Here is a 22329-nt window from a genome sequence, read left to right as displayed (position 1 = left end):
CACTAATTACTCGCGTCGCGAAATTTGCGAATTGGATAGATATATTAATTTATAAATTTATTTAAAGAATATTTATGATGACAGAAATTGTGGAAATTTTCATGATTCAAAAAATAGTCACAAAAATTTTTACAAAAGTTTCAAACTTTTGCGAATCTAACTGCGTTTCACGTTTATTTCAGTAAAATGTTTAATGTTATCATATGATAATGTTTTAGTTAAGATATTTAATATCGAAAATTTTGCTTTATGTATTTCAGTGCGTATTGCGTAAATTTTAATAAACAATTGAAAATATAATTCCGAAAAGATATATAACACTTACAAGAATATTTCTTGAAGAGAGAGAGAGAGAGAAAGGGGGGAGAGAAAGAGAGAATTATTGAAACAATTAATGATACAATTAATGATACAACTAATATTCTGTATTATAAATTATTTTAACTTTAATATTAATTATATAATATTATTATTCATTGTTAACGTCATTGATATCATCACAGTTATAATGTATTCATTATAATGAATAGAATACAGAAACAGAATCATATTTAGAGTATAGAATTGTATATATAGCGAGTCGTAATATTATTTTGATTAAAATACTTTACGTGTTATAATCCATAATTGCATATTTCGACACGTTAAATGTTATCCCGATTTGAAATACAATGCGTAAAATACTTTGATTAAAGCAATATTTTACGACTCGTAATATAACTATATGACGATCCTATTTCTTTATTACATTTCCTTACAAAGAATACATCGTCTGTTTGTATATACATATGTATGTACGTATAATAATAATACACCTTCGCGAAATAAATGATCAATATCAATGTTATATACTTTGCACATACATTTCTTTCCGCGATTCTATTTCCAATTATTTATCGAAATATAGAAAGCGCGATTTTCGGAAATTAAATATTCTTAATAAAAACAATATTAATATATATGTATTGTTTTTGAAATAGAATTCATAATTGCGTTTTGCGTGCTTTAATATGTTCAATGTTATCGCATAGTACTGCTTTAGTCAAGGAATTTTATATACATATTTCGGAATCGCGTATTGCGTATTCTAACGCGTTGTTTTATCACGTACCATAATGTGTATATATTACTGTGGTAAGAGAGAGAGAGAGAGAGAGTCTATTGTGTACGACTTTGAGACGACTTTGACCGAGCACCGGAGCCGGGTTTTGGAGTAAGGGTGGGGGTGGGGGAGGTGGGGGTAGTACTATCACTACGCCTGACTGAATGAGAATGAACAGACGTCACACGGCTGCTCACGCGCGATATCCCCTCTGTCTCCGTAACGCGGCGAAGCAAGAAAGAGAATTCTCTCTGTCTTAATTTTTCTTTTTTTCTCTCTTGCCTCGTAGATACAATATTAATTGTAAGTATGCACTATTACTACATGATAAAACTTGATGCGTTAAAATATGTATATAAAGCGATTCTAAAATGAGTAAAATTCCTTAATTAAAACGATATTATTCGATATATTTAACGCAATATATTTTAAAATACACGAATACGAAATATATAATGCGTAAAGTATTTTATTTCCAAAGCAATATTGACATGCTATATAATTGTATGATAATATCCTATTTATTTATTAGATTTTATAATAATAAATACATCCTAATTGTAATTATATGTCAATAACGTTAATAATAATTAATAATGAGGTTACAATTAATATTGAAGCTAGTAATTTATAATTTATAATGAGAGAAATAATATTATTTTTATATCGATAATTCTCTCGATTTTCCTCATAAAATAAACGATTAATATTATTCTTTTAAATTTTACACATACATCTTTTCGGGATTCTATTTACAATTGTTTATCGGAATCTAAGTACGTAATTCTTGCTAAAATATGTAAAGAGAAAAATTTTCAAAATATAAGATTCCTTAACTTAAACAATATTACGCAATAATTAATCTAATTATTTATTAGATTGTGTTTAGTATTTATTAGATTATTCTGTTTAATTGATTCAATTAAAATATCAATTTTGATCTTAATTATTTAATTTATGAAAAAGTTTTAATATAATAATATATAAAAATTAACAAGTGGTTTACACGAATCAAAAAATATTTTAGAATATTTGATTCAATAATTTTTGTAAGAATTAAATATAAAATGACGAACAGAAAGATCATAAAATTTTGATTATTCATTAAATAATGCTCGTCTATAAACATAAAAATTTAATAAATGTTCGCTTAAAATAACTTACCGCTTTATCGCACCGCGTTTTAAATTTGCTTGAAAATCAAAACATTTATTACTCTATATATTCGATAGGATAAAGGCTTTTATTTTAGGAAGAGGACATTCAGATTTCACGATAAGCATAGTTTGGGCTAAAATCTGAGATAATAGGCGATTGGAGCCGACTATTGGCTCGTGCCGGATTTCAAAGCCGGCGGAAATATGACGCACGTTTCGAAGCTGCGCGCGTACGCAATGTCTTCGAATCTGATGTACTTGGAGAATCTCGCTTAATTAATAGCCTTATAGGATCGCGTTGGAAGAACCCTCTTTCACCCTCGTGGAACTAGTCGGCAAAAGGGCACGTGCGAGCCACGTGTCGGTAAGAGGATATCCGTCCGCCTAGTCTCAGGAGAACGTTTTCGATACGAAAGAAAGAAAGAAAAAAAAAAGAGAGAAGTCTCGTCACCAAATCTCAGGTGCCTTTATAGTCGAATAAACTTCTATAATAAATTCGTCCGTAATAGTTTTTATTAAACAAGTGTTTGATAGAATCTTTATACGTATCACACGATATCGTATTATGCAAAAATACAGTAGGTATTTTATTTAGCATTGTTAAATGTATGTTAATAAAATTATAGAAAACCCTTAACGAGAATAAATGCTAATTAACCATCTAATATTAGGCGAGTGTCACATTATGCACAATTGCAGCGTCAGTGATAAAACGTGCGATAATTCCGCCAAGTAAACTCCGCGCGATCGTAGATTCTTATGCTAAATACATTTGTCAAAAAAAAAAGATTTCAAAAAACTTCTTCAACTTTCTCAAGAACTTTTAAAGTTCTCCGGACGTCCTAAAGTTATTTTCTTTTTTTCATTTTCAGGTATCCCTTTAGTAGAGCGAGGGAAAAAGGAAGACTCGTGACATCGCGCATACTAATTTCTCGCAAACTGAGCCGGCCGGCGCTATGCAAGTGGTTCGACGAGATTTCCAATTTTTTTCGCCGCCGTTTTGTCCGGAGTCTCCTCGCACACCGGATGGCAAAAGCACCGCGCAGTTTATTGCGATTGCGGGACCCGGTGCATACGAATCGCGCGCATTAAGTCCCGCGAATATAGACGCGCGAGGAGTTCATTCCCGAAGAATACGCTCGCGAATGGGATGAAGGTGCTCCACTGGATCTCGCCCGATGAGACAGGGAAACCTTATCAACATATAATGTAAGTATAATATTTAAAAATTTATAATTTGTATTTCAAGCAAATTGTGCGGTCTATTTTTCAAACCTGCGGATAAATGAAATAAAATATTATATGACACTATTTTTAATCTTTTTTTTTTTTATTGTAAATATATATATCGCATTTGTTCGAGCGTACATATGTCGAATGGGCGAACGTGTTGTGTATGCTGAATACTAGGAAAAAAGGGCCCTTTAGAACCATTCCGTCAGTCAGTCCGGTAAAGCCCTTTCGTAAAGCCCGTCGTCGAGCAGGCACGTGTTTCGCGGTAACACGTGCCTGCTCGACAACGAATCACCCAGCTCTCATAATCCACGCAGCGCTCATTGATCGGCACGCGCTGCTGCTCCACGATCTGGAAATCCCGCCAATAAAGTGACCGCGTTAGGCGAGATTACAATCGCCCGCTGACGTATTATTGCAAATAATGGCATGAGTACGAACAACGGTTTAGCTCTCGTTTATTTTACAATTTTGGTCATTTATTTTCGGTTATTATTTCACACAACAAAATCTGTTTAAAATAAAAAAAGAGTGCGAGAAATATAAATCTTCACGTATGTTTAAATGTCTATGATGTACCATCATGAAAATATCAAACAGATTAAAGTATTTGCGATTCTGAGAAATTAAGGTTCGATTCTAAGTGAATTAGGAAGCTGAAGAACATTAAAAGAAATTTTTCGGAAAAATCCTGAAATTAAAAACTTCGCTAGCTTGTTATTACCATTTTGTTACTTAAAAAAAATATACTTGATATGTACACCAAACGTAGCCTATCTAAAAAATAATTACGTCAGTAGCAATTAAATGTTATTCTCTTCCGCTTCGAGAAGCTCGCAGCTTCCCGATGAGTGAAAAGTAAGTGTTGTGAAAAAATTAAGAAAGAGATGGTTTATTCACCTAGATCGGCAAACGTACAACGGTCGAGGATTAATCGATTGATCCCGCGATCATCCGACGTGCTCGAGCTTTAAGTCGTTTTTCCTTTCGTTCCCGAATTTCTAGGTTCTAGTAAAAGAGGTGACAGAAGAAGGTCCGGCGCGTGTTCTGTCCTGAATAAGCATGTAATCCTCGCGATAGCCATTCAGCAACACGATCTGAAGGATATTTTCTGTTCGTTACCGCGACAATGGACAAGCGGCATTTCCTTGTCGGACATTTACGATGTCTATTGTGTCCACCTCTGCCACTGTCGCGTTTATGTTTTCCCGTCCCTACATCGTACAGGATACTACCCAATGTTCAGTTGTGTTTTTCTTATACAAAAAAATTAAAAACTTTTTTTGCAAAAAAATATTGTAACACGACAAAATGTTCTATTACACTTTCTTACACATGTTGTAAATTTAATTTAATGACGCACAAAAACGTACCCCAAAAACTATTTTCTCCATTTCTTTTTGATTTTATTCTTCTTCAAAAATTTTATGACATAAAATAAATCACATAATATCTTATAACTCTATCGAGTTTAATATTTTAATATAACTATTTATGGAGGATATTCGAAGGTTTCTGGCTGCAGCCAGAAAATTGGCGGTCCTGCGCGCCCGCCTGGAGCTCGTTTGTGCTCTAAACGCTCTGTCCGAACGTTTATAAGATCCCTCTCATTGTAATGTCGTTGTCGACCCTGCATGTAACCGGCTGGACCGCTCATTGTCGCGCGCCCTGCCTCTCTTTTGCGGAATCGCGCGTGCTCGCGGCTTGCTGGCCAGTAGCAGACAATAGCGACAATGACCGCTGGGTGGACCGTTTAGCACAAACGGCGGAACACTACCGGACTGCGGAAAGCGGGTGTCCTTTCGACAGTGCGATCCAAGGTGCGACCTTACAGGCGTCGAGTTGCACAGCTCTCGTGGTGCAATTCATCGATACTCGGCTGCTAGGCGTGACAATTTCTGTATTTTCAGATACCAATTCGATTCTAGATTTTTCGAATTTTACGCATGCATTAATTTTGAGTTTTTATACAAAATTTGAAAATTTTAGATACGCGAAAAAAATTTATATTCTGATTTTTTTTAGAACCACATACTGAAATTTAAACTTAAAAATTGTATATGATAATCTTTTTCGTTTTATTGCAAAATGGATTTCTTCTGTCGAAACAAATCTTAAAAGGGACGAGGGAGATTTAGAATAATAATAAATTTTTATTTTTTTGTTAAACAATTTTTTTTCCTTTTTCGGATTTTGTTCGGAATTTCTTGGAGAGCCTTGAACTCCTTTGAGTTGTCCTTGATTCTTCTGTCTATTATGTTACCGCTCGAAAGCATAAAGGGCGATGCAAATTCGCACGAAGTGGCGAGTAAACTAAAAGCCCTTTCACCCATGTACGGATTTTAGAGACAAAGCTGAAAAGCGCCGACAGCTTTCCGATCCGACCGCCACTTTCAATTCGGAAGCTGCTTTGTGGTTTATCGTTCGCTACCACTTCCGTTTGTGAAGGAGAATAATACCAAAAATACCGAGAGTTTTAAATATTCCCGCGCGTATATTTGCAGAGTTTCGCGGAAAATATATAACAAAGAGTTGAATTATATTTAGTAAAAGTAGAAAAATATCTTGCGAGATATACATAAAAAACGGTGTCTCCTCTTTGCACAAAAAGATATAAAAATTATAATACAATTCTTCACAAAAACATACGCATACCTATATTAATTTTAAGTTTACTTTGAGAATTTGTGTGTGTGTGTGTGTGTGAAATTTTATATATTAAATTTGGAGGTTTTAAATATATTCTGAATTTTTAGACTCACTGTTGAATAATTTAAACTTAAATTTAAACAATTTTAAAAGGGAGGAGGAGGATTTAAAATAAGCTTGATGAAAATATTGACAAATTGTTGATGTTCCATTTTAAATGGAATTTGATTTTATCCTCTTTCCTGCAATCGATACTATATTTAACAGATCAGCTCTTAACAAGACCGCTCTTTATCAATGACTTATCTCGCTGTAAAATTTGATTATTTGAAAATATACGCAAAGCGACAGGATGATTGGGAGTAACCAGGAGTACGCGAGTAACATCGAGGTCTGCATTCCATTAGTGAGTTTCCATTGTAAATAATCGACTTAATCACTCCGTGTAAAATGATCGTGGATACGTAATGATGATAGCGCGGGTCAAACAAACCGCGCGAAGCGCCGTTTTCGCAAATTCCATCATTGAGGGACACGCTGAACACATCGCCAGGAATTTCTGATCGGAGCGACGGTTTCCGTCGTGACGAAACCGGTTTCTCTTTATGACGAGATATTGCGGACGGTCGCCCTACGGTCTTTCAGTCGGTTCGGAGATCGTCTTCATCGAGTTCTCTTCTTCCTCCTCTTCTCCATATCGTTTTTGGGGAAAATACGATAATGGCGAGGGGATGAAGGAATTACGGAGTTGAAACAGAGAAAAATAATCGCCATCTTTTTACTATCCTTTTCCAAAAGTGCAAGGAATCTTTTTTTCGAAAGCTCAAAAAAATTGTCATAATAAATCATGAATAAACGTAATTGTAATATCAAAGAAGAGCGATTGCTACATTATATTCTATTATATTGATAAGAATTTTTAATTTATACATTATAGTATGATAACACTTGGTACCATCATATATTTGCAAAAAATTGGCTAAAATTTTATTTTATTTTCAAATTGGGGGAAGGGAGTCTGGTATTAGGGTTCATGAATTTTTCGCGTGTAATAACTTCATTTGCATTTTCGTCTCTGAAACTGTCCTAATTACAAACGTCACATTTCTTAACAAAGGAAAAGGGATTTTTCTTTTCGTTTCGGGGAAGAAAAACGTATTCCCTGACGCAGAATTTATGATTACTCGAGAGGTTACGACAATGCGAGAACGCAGCGGCGTCGACTTCCTCTTTCTCTCCGCCGTTCTTCCCTCATTTTGCCCACTCTCCGACAAACCCGTTCGCCGAGAGTGAACAACGCAACTTCATCACGACCCGAGCAAGTTTGCGAATGGGCTGGACCAACGTATCGTCCAACGAATGGGGTGCCGTGGGTGTGGACTTGGTTGCGACCCGAAACCCACTGCATCTCATCATGTTGCCAGGTTGATGTTGGTTTCATCGCCAGACGGCGCTGTCTTTGAACATACTCGGGACTGGGGAGTCAGGCCTCGCCGGCATCCTCACTCCGTATCGCGGCTCCGACTCGTCGGAATCGTCCGCACTCACCTCAGTGGTGCAGCCCCGAGTTGGTCCCTCGTCTCGCGCTCCGTTTCGTCCGTCGCGTCTCGTCGCGGAGCACATGGATCCGGGAGATCATCCCTGCGTAGGCTGCACATTCCACCGAGGGTGAACAGTCGGGGGGGTGCGGGACTGATCGATCCTCAAGTCAATAATCGTACGACTCGCGGCGTGTCGAACGGGATTGTTTTAGTGCGGGTGCGGTATAAACGTCACGGTGTTCGGGGGTGATTCCCGATCGTCGCCAGACATCGCAGTGCGCCGGGGCGATATGGACCGCGAATCACGGATCTCGAAACTGTCAACGACGCCGATGACAATAGCGGACGTCAGTGCTGATCTGTGAAGTGACATGGGTGTTACTCGCGTATGATAATAATAATTAAGGTTGAGACACTGTCGTCGACTTGGTGAAGGACGAGATGCACTCGTAAGGACTCCTCCCTCGACTATCCTTGAAGGAGTTTACGGAGGGAGCAACACTCTTCCTTCTCCCCTCCGTTTAGTGTGATATCGGGAGTGTCGCTCGGGAAGTAAAGCGTCAGAGAGAAAGAGCGAGAGAGAGAGAGAGAGAGAGAGAGAGAGAGAGAGAGAGAGAGAGAGAGAAGAGAGAAGAGAGAAGAGAGGACGAGGGTGAGAACGCGCAGTAGAGGTGGAAGGAAGAGAGAACCCGAGCCACAGCGGACGCCATCTCCGCGTTATCGGCAAGCGGATCCCTCGGGACTCCCCCCCGAGCAACATCGGCGTCGCGCACCCTCGGCGGGAACTACCCCGCGACAGCGGCCACCCTGATGGGAGTGTATGAGGAGCGCGCCCCTCCTACCACCGGCATGCACTGGGTGAGTGTCATCCCTGTGTCCGTGTTGCCCATTGGTCGTTTCGCGCCAGCTGGTCTCTTCCACCCCGACGGGATGGAAGAGCACCTAGCTCTCGGATTGCGAGCGTCTCCGCAAACATTTCGCCCTATCGAATTCAAGATGGTGAATGTAGGGCCGCGCAAAATCCCCTTTTCCGCGAGTATGAATGAATTTTGCAGAGAGAACTTGGTCTCTTTGATTAAACATCCTTATCATTTTTTTTTTCAAGTATCGAGATTCGATTCGTGAACCGCGAGACGGTTCGGATAGGGTCAATTCTGATAATGCGAGAGTTGCGAGGATCGGAAATTACGTCAATCTATGAAAACCGATTCAATTTAGGTCGTACAGGTGCGAATCCAAGACGTGCGACGGATGGATAGCATTCGAAAGCAGACTGCAAAACATCCTTTTGTTTCATAAAATTACGAGTTTTATAATTTTATTTAGTAATGAAACAAATTGCCAACATCGTTATATATATGCAAAAATGTATTAGTAACAAGTTACAATTAAAATAAATGTCTAAATCTGCTTTTCATCGATCACATTTATAATTGAATGTGTCGATTTACGAGATTCAGAATGAAATATTAAATGAAGCGATCTGCAATCGGGGCAACAACTGTTCGCTAATGTGTAAAAAAGTCAATAAGCGATAATTATTCGATAATTGAAAGCAATGCGGGATTACGTGGCAAGGTGTGATAACACAGTCTACCTTGGAGTATAACATTAATTTGCTCTTAATCAACCGGCCGGGACCGCCGTCGTAAGTAACGAGTGCCGCTTGTAAACAAATGTAATTGATTGTCCCTTGTCGTCGATTAATTAAACCGATGCATTAATCACGCCAATGAACGGAGGTGAACGTAAAGTAACATTGCGCTAACGAAAAGTAACATAACGTCTCTTCGTTTTATTCCATTATACGAATCGCCATTAATTAATCTCAGTTCGGCAAAAGTATTTACGTCATTTCGAGAGTCTCCAACAATTGTTCATCTCTTTTCAACGTATTTTTTGTGTTATTATTATTATCACATACTTCATATTTTATCGGGTCAACAATTAACAAATAATTTTAAACATTTACTTGTATGCACAATTAATTATTAAATTTTATTAAATTTATTTTTTTTTATGTGGTTATTTCGAAAATGATGCAGACGATAAATATATATATATGATAAGCTTTTTGTTTTGCTGAGAGGCTGTAACTTTCGCTTCGCCTTGAGAAGACGGAAATATTGCACATATATTAGTATAGAGATATCACGCAGTATCAAATTTTGCATAAACTAGATAACTTCTCAATTTTTGGTCTTTCTCTCTCTTTTTTTCTTCTTTCAAAAAGTTTTTTCATAACACAAATAAATTTAATTACAGTTAAATTAAAGGACAATACAATTTAAAAAAATTTATATAAAAAATTAAATAATATTGTAAAATAGAATTATTAATTTATTAAAGAATTATTAAATTGTTAAATAGAATTACTTTAAATGGATGACATGTGAAACTTAGAAAGCCTGTTTTTGAGCTTACGTTACATATAAGGAAAAGCCACTATTTTTGGTATAATTTACTTTGTGTGTGTGTAAATGATTGAAATAATCTTTCTTTAATATAAATTAAGTAGAGAAATAGAATTCAATTGTGGATTCACCATATTACGATTACAAATTTTATTAAATCTACAATAATCTACAACAACCTGCTATATGCAAGGATATTTAAATATATGTTTTTACACATCCATCGAATATTCCGCGGATATTTACGCTTTGCACAAGTGATCTTTGCCTCTGGAAAAGCCTGTTTAATCCGCGGTATCGTGGCAATCTGATTTGAGAAAAACACAAAGAGAGTATCGGTTATATCGTTCGATTTGGCGTCAATTAGTCTCACGCATCGCGCGAACTTTGTTACGAGCTTTTTCAAAGATGAAACGCTCGCTAGAGAGAAAAAGAGAAAGAGAGAACGATTCGTTGTAGCTTCGATGAGATAAGGCCATCTTGCTGCGAACGTGTCTGGCCGCGATAGGGCTTGTGACGTGCGTAATTTATTACACGCCGAGATTATATCCGCCGCCGTCCGTCGCCGGCAGTCATCGTCGCCGGCCGACGTTTAACTTTGCACGCTCGAGGCCCCAAACCTGGTCGGTTTCATCGCTGCACTTGTTGTTGACGTTATCACTCGGTCCGTTATTTCATAAATGGATATATATACAGGGTGTCGGAAAGAGAAATGCGTATTCGGAATTTACAAGCACCTGATCGATCAAAGAAATAAAAAAAAGCCCGTAAAGTGTCTTATGCAGAGAAATGTAAAGTCTTTATAAACGCGAAGTTGACTTGTATACGTGCGAAAATATTAAAGTGACATTTGTCAATATTAGCACATCTCATTTGACAGAATTTTTGAAAGTTCTGAACATAATGAATTTTTTTTTTTCAAGAAAGTGGCGATTGTTTTGAAATATATATCTCGTATTAAAACTGGTATATCGAGTGCAATTTAAGATTGAAATAAATTTTTCGTAGTAAGTAAATGTGTCGTAAACTAATGAATGTAATCATGATACTTTTCGGAAACGTGACAGTTAACTGAGGACCGCTCTTGAGACATGTTGCTTTTATATTTTGGGCTGCCGTTTGTGTTCGAATCATGTGCGTGCCTTGTATCAACGCGGCGATAAATATAAAATTAACATTCGCTCGTTTATTAAGAGCATCGCTTCGAATAATTCACGCGCTCGCGCGTCCCAAAATTCTATTCATTCGACTCAATTTTCTAATGGGATAGAATATTTTCGGATACACGATCTCCCGATAAAGATATGAAAAAGGGAAAAGTACAACGAAGCGGCAGATGGCCGTCGACGCGATGAAGATCTCGTTATTTGTAATTAATTGCAGATATTAGAGAGAAGATAAATTGAAAAGAAGCATCCGTTCCGTTTAAATAATTCGATGCTCATAAAGTTAGACGGCGTTGAAAATTAATGGCGAATTCAATTTCGAGATATAGATGAATGATAAATCTTTGATTTTAATTAAATCGTGTATCTTAGGGGAAGATTAATTTCTTTTGTTTTATAAGAAATTCAATCGTCGAAGGATTTAATTTAAAGTGTTAAATATTAATAAAACTTTTCGCAGTCGCGTACGAGCTAGGGGTTTTAATGCGATTATCGCGCGGTTCTTCCTCGATTGCCGATTGTCATGTCGTGTCACGCATCGCACTTAATTTACCTCGATCAGAGGGAAGCCAGATTTTAGGTGGTCACGATGTTCGCGTGCCGGAATCATTTAGCATGCAAGCGCGCATTGAATGGCGTCGATGAGCCGCACGCAAATCTGCGCAACACAGAGACATTTAAATTTAACGGGATATTAGATATGTGTAAGAGGAAGGGGGATATAACTATGCACAAAATAAAAGGAGAATCTTAAAAATTCAGAGATCTAAACTTGCATCTCTTTACGATATTTTAATGCAAATCATGTTTTTCATCTAACGTGAATCTTCTCTCGAACATCGAGAGATAATAAATGAAATTCTTTTTAATCTCCATATTTTTAGAAACATTAATATTTTGCGACAAGCAAATTTTTTGTATGAAAAAAAAATTTGAAACTTTACTGCCAAGATTTTTTTCTTAACCCTCCATCAGCTATCATTTTTTTACTAATACTACTTTTATTAATAGTCAGCAAACTGGGAGTCTTTTCAGTTCACCCTACATTATTTTTATGTTCTAGCCTTTCAAAAAATCCAAGAAAATTCTAGCCAATAGATTTTAAAGCCAATTATTAAATCCAATTGTTTACACAAAGCGAAATTTGGAAAAAATGGAAATTTGCTTGTACTTTAAAAGACCCAGACTGACGAAGGGAACATCCAAAATTTTATCTCAGGTCTCTAAAGACACCTCTTTGTTATTACAGGAAAGGCACTTCTTTTCTGTATATATACACTATTGAGAGGTTAATCCCTGTATATAGTTGGTCGACGATTCTCGCGAGAAGGATGAGCCCATCCGAAGGGGAACCGCTAATCTCCCAGGGGTCAGGTCGCGATTCTTGGCCTCCGAGGCATGCGACACCCGCTGCTTTCAGTGTGTCAACAGAAACTTCGTTTATCAGGGTGATCGGAAAGGGAGGGAAGAAGGGAGGAAGAAAAAGAGAGACGTATTTAAACCTCGACTCTGGGTAACGACTATTTTTTAGACGCCCTCGTGTTTTGGCCGCTCGCGAGCTTCGAAAATATACAAACGTGATTTATGCATCTCCATCGCTTTCGGTTCGTGATTTATCGTGTGGCGCGTTCGCGTAACCACATTTTTATCGATTATAAATGAGGATGAGGAATAGATAAGGAACAATGACGATTAAATGTAAAGCGAACAGATAAAAAAAATATAAATTGCTTGTTTTTGCAAAAATATTACGCATATTAAATTACTATGTTTAAAATTACCCATGCAAGTTGTTGAAATTTTCTAAGAGAGAGAGAGAGAGAGAGAAAGATGGAGAGACAAAGATTTCACTGCACGATATTGTATATAAAGACGAAATATCAACATGAGAAATCACTTTGACATTAATTTATGGATCGCATGATAAATGAACAATCTGTTGAAACCATTAATTGATTACACTCGTTCAGGATATTTTACGAATAAAATTGGCAACGTGTATGTAAAATTAAACTTGCGCGTTATATCATCGATATATTCTTCAGGAAGTGATCTAATAATACTATCTAACAAGTAGAGCGCGAATCAACGATCCGACTAATTTGCGATGTCGTTCAGACGTCACCGTTGTAAAGAGACAACGTTTTGGCTTAAGAAATAGTATCAAAAGAGACACCTCGCGCAGGGGATGGAATGTATCCGTCGAAAATCGTCAAAATAAATTGAGCTCTCGCGGAGTTAAATCGTCGTACTTATTATTTAATCTGTCAAGCATTCAGTATGTTCTAAGTTTGCAACAGAAAACTGTAGTTTATATTAAATTGATGGATGATAATATGAAGATGTTTCTTCGTTTCTCTTTTTTTATTATAAGTCATAAATAACTTTTTTCTCATTTTCTTTAATTTTCCCAAATGACGGCACTTAATATTTAACGTTTTTTGTTGTGGCTGTTTGCTTTATTCCTCTGATACTTTTTAAATACGACTCGTCATTTTTAAAATTATGCCCTTGAGACACAAAATTTTACAGACCACATTCTTTCATGAATATAATACCATATATTTTTTTCAATCTTCACATATCTTTTCTTGAAGTTTCCAAGACGTCACGTGGCGAATACTTTTAAGTTTTACGCTGTATAATCTACTTAAAAAAATTCCATTTTTTATCGTCAATCTTCAAGTTTCAAATATTGCTTTGAAGATAAGATAGACTCTCAACGAAGTTGCACGAGTCATTGTAGCCAGCGTGATTTATTTGGGACCTTTGGAAGGATACGTGTTTGCTCTCACGTCAAAAATTATTTATGACTCAACTTAACAATGTCTCCAATCGAGGGAGAGAGAAAGAGATCGTGCAATGATCGGGCAGCATGAGATGCCGTGTGTTTGACGGCCTGGTAGCGCGTCTATGAAATATTTCAGCCTGACCGATTGGTAGCCCGCAATGGCGACGCGGAGAAGTGCAGATAGCCGAGCAACTTATCGGCTCTCCTCGATGTTAAGCGTCGCCCACGCGTGTTTTGAAGGAGAGAAAGAGAGAGAAATCGCCGCCGATGCGATGGACGAGGCTGTTTGTTGTTATCGCTATCGTTGGCCGAGCAAGGGAAGCTGATAGCAGTACACGTGCCACTCTTTGCGTGAGCCACCGAGGGCTACCAAACAATGTAAAATGTTTTTCTGGAACGGTCACCAATTTTTGTCTCTTATCTTAGCAGGATTTTCCCCCTCCAAAAAAATATATCCCTCTTCTTCAATACTTTATTCAGAAAGAGTTCTCATCCCATGAGGGAGAGATTCTATGTTCGAGTATCTTCTCTATTCGCTCAAAAAGGCAGAATGTTTCACAACTACTGGACTCGTTTAGATCGTGAAAGAGTTTTATACTAAAGGACATTTTATATACTTACGATCTAGTAGAATCAAAGTTTTGCGTTAATCTCTCGGAGAACTCCACCAACGCCGACGACATTGCTGTGCCATTGATATCGAGGACGACGAGCTATCCCGATAACTTTTTACCCGTCGTCGTTGTCGATGCCTAAAGAAATTTCACTGACTCAGCCGTAGCCGGCCGGGCTTCTTCATCGGACTCGCGCGCTGAAAAAAAAAAACGAGAGCCACAGTTACAATTTACTGCGATAACGCTGTATCTCGGTAGGTCGTGACGTAAGGTTATCGTCCATGCTTTTCCGTAGTCCGGATCGCATTCGGTCTTTGCGTTTTCAAACAAATTACCGTTCGCGACCGGCACGACGACTTCTCATTTTTCAAGCTCGCGACGTTTGTTAGCGCTGTCGATTTTACATTGTTGTTTAGTACCAGAATACTCCGGAGCGAAGAGAGCTTGAAAAAAGAAACTAAGATTACTATACGTATATAGTATTTGCGTTTTATCGCTGAAGAAGGCTTATTCGAAGCGTGAAAAACAACGCATGTGCGAAGCCGTGCGAAATTAAATCCTCAATTTTTAATTTAAAAAATTTAATTGATATTTTTCACGCTATCTCAAACACTTGAACCTTACATGAGAAATGCACGTGACAAAATCGATGCTCATTTGGGAAAGAAATTAAATTACGCAGCAACACATTCAAATTCACGCTGTTTAATCATCATGTTGAGTGCATTATTATTTTTCACAATTTTTTTCATTATGAAAATTTTAGCTCCGATAAAACTCTCTCTCCCTGGTGGCTCTCTCAATTATCGCGCTGCATTCGGGTTTGCAAATTACATTAAAAAAAAAAAGAGAGAGAGAGAGACAACTAGCAGATTCACGCGCAGGTAGGAGAGGACGTCGAGTTTCTGTCGAGTCCCCGTCAGCCGAGAGCGACATTTCTGGCGACATTCTACTCGTTTCCGTCCCGACATCTCGCGACCGCGGATTCCACACGCACGCGGTTATTTACTCCGCGGTTTCGCGAAAATGAGAGGAAAGAAAAGAGAGAGACGCGGAGAAAAAAAAAGAGAAAAGGCAAGTGCATACACTCTTGTGCAAGCTTCGGCCGCCGGTGAAAGTCTCTTTGCAGTCCGCGAGAGAGCTCGTTGCCGGACCGCTCTCGAGAGATGGATAAGGATCTTGAGGATCGATCGCACACGCTCGCCGCTCTCGTGAGAAATTTATCGATCACGTCGGCCTGTTTTTTCGCGTATATTTTGTCTCGTCGAGAATCGGGGATTCGCGGATCATGTCATTTTCTCAGAATTACAAGATTTGCAAAATAACTCTGCGATCATATTATCCGTCAGTCAATAACGTCGGAAATGAGGCGCAATTGCCTTCATATGAAGGTATATGTATAAGACCGTATTATGGGATTTCCACAAAAATTACGATCCCGATTCGCGAGTAATTCGCGATGCTTCTCTTAGGCTTAACGAGCCTATTACCGCACGCGACGGCGGCTAGGATAGGAGAGAATGCGCGGGATAAGACTATAAGACGCACACGCTTTGAGGAAGGCGCGCGCATTCCTGTAATACCTTTGTCCGGACCTAACCCGATCCCCCGTTACATAAGGAACGACAACGCGCGCACGTAAAGATTACGTCGCGAAGGCGACGCTTAAGCGGAGTCCGGGGTAGGATTAGCGATTCCGATCACGTCCCTCGCAGCGGTCCGGGATGATATGATCGTTCTTACGTGAACTTTACTCCACGTCATATAGCGGATTGTCTCTTTTACGTTTATTAGTTGACTCTCTATATATGTGACAGGAAGATTGGATCTTGGATCCGTTCATTATAAGCAACATTTTCGACGGAAAATGTATGTATAAATTATTACAAGTTCTTTGGAAATTTGAAGACTATTTAAAAATACTTTGAATACATTTTTAAAGAGATTTTTTTTAAAGAAATTTTGAAAGAGATTTGTAAAAAAAATTTTTTAAAGAAAGATATACCGAGACTTTGTTCGAGGGTTGTTGGTTTTGGAAGATTTATGATTCAAAAGAGATATTGAAAATGAAGAGAGTACATATATAAAAATAAATCGAAAGATATCGAGAGAACGAGAGGGAGAAGGAGGGAGAGGAAGACGACAGGAGAAGGCAGCTCGTAATTTATGTCTACGTAACATCGGCGGGTGCGTTGAACACTTGAAACACACAGCGGTTGCTCGGATTGGCCGCCTTCGGGTACCTTATAGGGTCTCGGGCACATGCGCGCTGCGCCTTGCGACATCCATCAGAGAGACGACCGGCTACTACCATCGCCGGTGTATTATTCTTTCTCTCTTGCACGTTTCTTCCCTCTGGTGACAGCGGCGGTTGCAACCCGTCGTCACTTTGCCGGCTTCTCGAGTCCGATCGGTCCTCTCTCCTCGTCTCCTTCTCCCTCTCCCGGATCTCTCGCTTGCCTCTATCCCTGCTCGGTCCCTTTAATCCTTTTTCATCTTCCTCGTTTTCCTATTTGTCTTGGTATTTTTATCTTGTTTCAATTCTTGTCGAATTTTTCTTCCAATTTTCTCACATTTTCGCTCTCTCGATATTCTTTCAGCTATTTTCTTTATGTGTATATATACTAATAATATTATTTAAAGAAAAAATCATAGGAGAGATTTGAGAGGGTTTTTTTACCTATTCTCAACATCGAGAAAAACAAGATAAATTTTTTCGCCAAACGTAATACAAGCAGTTTAAATTTGCATCCTATTCGTATATGCACCGGCATCGGCTTTCACGACGAAACACGCATGACGAACACGCGCGGCGATTCGATGCGCCAACTAAAAGTGTCGATATGTCGATTTGTTCCAGCAGCCGCCCAGCACGCAGGAGCGTGGTAGCGGCTTGGCTGTGGGGCGCCAAGGGGGACCCGGTAGCGCGGGGGGGCCCGGTGCGGTGGACCAGGCGCGAGATCTGAGCCCCTGCCTGCCCGCGTCGATGGGCGATGCCGCGCGACCGACCACTCTACCGTGCAGCCCTCCCTCCGCTCATCATCACGGGCCCCTGCATCAGACCCACTGCGGTACCAACAACAACTGCTACGACGGCTCGACCACCCCTTACGAGTCGCGGGACTACGACTCTCCCGGAGGTACGATTATCCGTCAAAAAAAGAAGGGAAAGAGAGCGTATCCTTTAAAGAGGAAATTAGGGACCCCCTCATTTTCAAGAAAAATAAATTTAAACATTTAATAAAGATTTGATCTTTTAAATTTTTTATCTCAATCTAAACTCCATGGATTGTGAGATTAGTTGATGCAACCATTTTATATAAGAGGCTAATGAGAAAGATATATACATATATAAAATGACAATTATTATTTTGACAGCGGGTGGACAGGAGTACAGAGGTGGCAACTTCGAGAACGCGAGCGACCTGAGCATGCCGTCGCAGACCACCGCGCATCACCACCACCATCATCATCATCACCACCATCATCCCCATCTGCAGACGCAGGAGCAGCAGACCAGGACGGAGCACTTGCACACCGTTCCCAAGCTCGAGCCACCGCCTACCCCGCCCGCGCAATCCGAGGACGTGGTTCCCGGGGTGGTTTGCGCGGGTTGCGGCCTCAGGATATCCGACAGGTACTACCTTCAGGCGGTCGACAGGCGGTGGCACGTCGCGTGCCTTCAGTGCTCGCACTGCCATCAGGGTCTCGACAACGAGGTCACGTGCTTCAGCCGTGACGGGAACATCTATTGCAAGAAGGACTATTATCGGTGAGTGAGCGTTTAGACTTGAATTAATAGCCTTATCTATGCGAGAAGCTGCCTATCTGTGACGTAAGAGGAGAAAAGAATTTAATAATCGAAGCTAGTCTTATACACGAGAGATTAGCGCAATCGATTTTTTACGAGATGAATATATCGGTTTTATAGCGTGCATAAATCGATCGGCCTTCCAATACAAATTGCACTTTGCACTTTAAGAGTGCATCTTTTAATTTCAGAATTATTTAATATACCTTCCTTCTTGTAAAAGCGACAGAGAGAGAGAGTTGAATGAAAACTTAGTTTCCTTGACGAACAATTTCATCGATGCTTCGATTCGCTTAGCAATTTCGTTTTATGTCGTCCTATTTCGACGGGACGAGGTCGCGGCTTGTTATGAAAACAATCTGTTCACGCGAAGTAATTTCTGCGATCTCAGGGCCGAAATCCAAAGAGTCGTTCTGAAAATGCGTCGCCGTCTTGCGTAATTCGCGTTCCTATTCTCATTTCGATCATTATACGAATGTTCGCAAATAACTAAAAATTGCGCTGATAGAGCTGCATTACGAAGGATAATGCAAAATGCAATCTTCAGTCAATCAGCTGATTTCCCTTCGCGCGAGGTTGTTTTTCTCTGAAGAAGAAATACTTCAGAATTTTGTGTCTTCGGTTTTACGAAATATTTATATAATTAAAAAAAAAAAGAAGAGATAGAAGATTAGCTAAAAATTTTGTGTAACTTTAATTTGCATTCAGTTTTCCGAAGACGTTTGACAATTACGAAGGTGTTTGACGAATAAATAAAGCGAGGGTTGAATTGCAGTCTGTATATCTTGACGGAAGGTCGATTGTTGAGGCCCAACGGCGGGGCCTCACACGGTGTCGATCACCGTATGTACGTTCTCGCTTCTCGTAGGCACGGGCCAGCCTATATATACGTACACGGTCCGCGAACTAATGGTCACGACTCGACCATTTACCTCCGGCGGAGCGTTGATTGTCGATAAGTAAATCACCGTCGATCTACATTCGGGGAGCGGCGACGGATGTGGAGATGTTGCATGCGAATCGCATATTCGGTGTCATTCAGCGAAGCTCGATCGTCAAGTGACCTCGTCTCAGGCTACGTTTTATTTATAATTATTAGTAATTTATTGATTTCTCAAGCTATTTATTTTTTAATTTTGAATTTATTGAATAGTAAAAAATTTTAAAGCCTTTATAATAATTAAAAATATCTTTTCCTTTTTGAAATTATTGGATCCGGGATACCCTGTATATATAAAATTGCAAATAGATATGATTAAACAGATAATAATATTTCTAGTCGGAACATAGACATCTTCTAGTCTGACTGTACTCGTACGTGTCGTAATAAAACGCATAACAGATGTTGTCAGGATTTTAATTCTCCGCTGTTTATAAATTGCGGCAGTTGGAAGAGAAAGCATGCAGACGCGCGTCTCCCCGTTGCATTATATAGATTTAATTTCGGTGTCCGCCATTGCGGCGTCGTCACGCCACGAGCTCATCAATTATGTGGCTTCATCGGTGTCTCCTTAATGTCTTATCGTCTTAAAATCGTCGCGAACGAACATAACTCGGCCTCTCTCGGTTCCGTCGCAATTTCGGGAACTGCTTCTCTTCCCTCTTCCTCGCTGCACCTCTCCCGAAATCGCATTAGCCGATCTTAGGGAGGGCGAACCCGAGATCCTGGGATAAGCAGCTGGTCTCGTCGGACGCGTGCTCGTCGCCGAGAGAGGCGAGGACGGAAGAAGGACGAGAGTCGTCGCATGCGTGCGGTTCGAGGAACTAAATTAGCCCCAGTGCTCGTCACTTTCGGCGACTCGGTTCGTTAGGTAACCGATGTGATCTTAATAGCGTAATAATATATAAGTAAATATATATATAATAAGTTTTGTTTGTACGTGTCTGTGAGAGAGTGATTTGCGAAAAAGACATCAGCTTTGTCGAATTCACCCCTCACAAGTATTTTCGAGGCTAATTTCGTTCGGTAATAATAACGATACAATGACAACTCTACGTTTTACTTTTTCAATTTCGGGTCAAGTGCAATTTCGTTTCTCGCATCAATTTCATCCCGTGTTCTTCTATACTCGGGATAGATTTGTTTTTTTTTTTTTTTTTTCACCCCGCATTCTTGGGGACTCTCGCATTCACACGTCGCATGCACTCGTGCACGCAAACTCCGCCGTCATCATACGCGAAAGAAGCCGAGTATGGAATAGCATAGACATCCCGTCACGACACTGTTTTAGCCGAGCTAAAACCTTGTGCCTTATCTCGCTTCGCATGCGCGCTCGTGTGTCTGCGACGACCAGCTGTTATTAGTCGAGAAACGTCAACTCGTCTCTGCCGCGTAACATCCGTTCGCAGATTTCGGGGGAAGGAAAATTAATTTCGTCAGATTATTGAATGACACTTTCGATCGAAATTATCTACTAAAAGACCAACCTCTGTAAACGACGTATTGGAAAAATCTGTCAAAGAAAATCGCTATCCTCGGAGGATGGCGCCATTTGCGTGTCGACGGCTCTTAAAAGACTCTTAAGGAGTCATTCTTTCTTTCCGGTAGGAGAATGCGAATATCGTAGGTATTACATGTCGAAAGTACCTCGTCACCTCGCGTGTTACCTCGGCCCGGCCGGGTGGCTTCGTCGTAAAAATTGCCTGCCCGTAAAGAGATCGTTGCACGCCCGAGGAAGTAGGAGCTTCCTGAACTCGAGACTCCAACATTTCTTTCTTCCTTCTTCCCTTTTGTTTCTCTCCGCTGCTTCTCTCTGTGTTTGTGTGTGCACGAGCGCGCCTCCTTCCTCTTCTTTTGCCGTATATTTTTCTTCGTCGTGCTTCGATCCGCGTCGCTCGGCGAGATGTACATTTGCTGTTAATCGAGGCGTGAATGGCAGAACACAGAATTGCAAGAATTCGCATTTCCGAAGGTGTAACACAGACACGTTAAAATCGAAAATATATATAGGAGAATCTAAAATTTTAATCCGCTACTGCGGAGATGCAAGATAGATTCAGAGATTTTTATTTCGCTTCCGGTTTCAGCATTATACATTAAAAGTCTCAATGTTTTACAAAGCGTGTGAAAGAGAAAATTTTTAATGGATAAATTTCAAAGAAATGAATATCCGAAAATCTATAAATAAATGTAAAAATATTAAAAATTTATCGACATGTGTCTAATCTAAGAATCTCGAAAGGAGATCCGTATAATAATTTTAAAAAATTATAATATAAATATAAAGTTTCGCGCAGCTTCCGTATCGTAGGATGCATGTCGGATCGAATTTGCCAGAATGTATATAGGTTTATTTCTGTTATGGATGGCCGTTTCTCGAGCGAAAATGTTGCCGCGGAATAAGGTACAGCGCATTTTTTTCGCCACCGGTTATTTATCGCATCGGCGAACCACGTGGGACGTCGGACATGCATAATTTATCGCGCTGCGACTCTTTAAAAAGCAACATAGCGATCGCGAAAATTCCGACGAGCCTCGCGCGATGATTGAATCCTCTTGGAGAGAAAAAAATCCCGCTTGTGACCTCTCCAAATAATACTCAATATTGTCGAGTTGTTACGTTCAATGTATAATTAAATAAAAAAAGAAAATTGAATTTCAAGAGGCCCGCGATTTATACGAATTCAATTCCGGCTCCTCCCACTGTAACAAGAAATAAGCGAGAGAATACAATACGTGACTTATCATCATTATGATTATTGTCGGGATTCTCTTCCCAGGAAGTTGAATCCGATTCTCGATAAATTTCCCGTGTCTGATCTAATTAAAGCTTTCACCGCGTCATTTATTGCACAATGCTAATTTTTCATCTTAACGAGTAACAGAAATTATTTGCGATCATTCCTTTCGT

At 39.4% G+C, this 22329-nt stretch overlaps 2 protein-coding genes across 7 annotated transcripts in view; one reads left to right on the top strand and one right to left on the bottom strand.

Moving 5' to 3' along the window:
* The window catches only part of LOC145945515 (uncharacterized), a 163181-nt gene that overhangs the window by 38814 nt on the left and 102038 nt on the right, over nt 1-22329 (bottom strand). Inside the window, exon 9 of the mRNA XM_083054578.1 lies at nt 14675-14864. Coding sequence (XP_082910704.1) covers nt 14675-14736 — 62 coding nt within the window. The 5' untranslated portion in view covers nt 14737-14864. The remainder of the gene's footprint in view (nt 1-14674; nt 14865-22329) is intronic.
* LOC145945511 (protein apterous-like) overlaps nt 3403-22329 on the top strand; it is a 60843-nt gene continuing 41916 nt past the window's right edge. For 3 of the 6 annotated variants that reach the window (XM_083054570.1, XM_083054571.1, XM_083054569.1), the window contains exons 1-3: nt 7410-8540; nt 17528-17807; nt 18046-18439. In XM_083054570.1, the coding sequence (XP_082910696.1) occupies nt 8493-8540; nt 17528-17807; nt 18046-18439 (722 nt within the window). In that variant the 5' untranslated portion in view covers nt 7410-8492. Of the gene's footprint in view, nt 3469-7404; nt 8541-17527; nt 17808-18045; nt 18440-22329 lie in introns of those variants that run through there. The other 3 variants (XM_083054574.1, XM_083054573.1, XM_083054572.1) reach the window with 3 other exon arrangements.

The sequence above is a fragment of the Prenolepis imparis genome, unplaced genomic scaffold (genome assembly GCF_030444845.1).
Source record: "Prenolepis imparis isolate NDT839.2.m4 unplaced genomic scaffold, iyPreImpa1.0 SCAF_14, whole genome shotgun sequence".
In the NCBI taxonomy this organism is placed as follows: Eukaryota; Metazoa; Arthropoda; class Insecta; order Hymenoptera; family Formicidae; genus Prenolepis; species Prenolepis imparis.
Note: the sequence above shows the minus strand (reverse complement) of the source record. Positions and strands in the feature narration are given on the sequence as shown.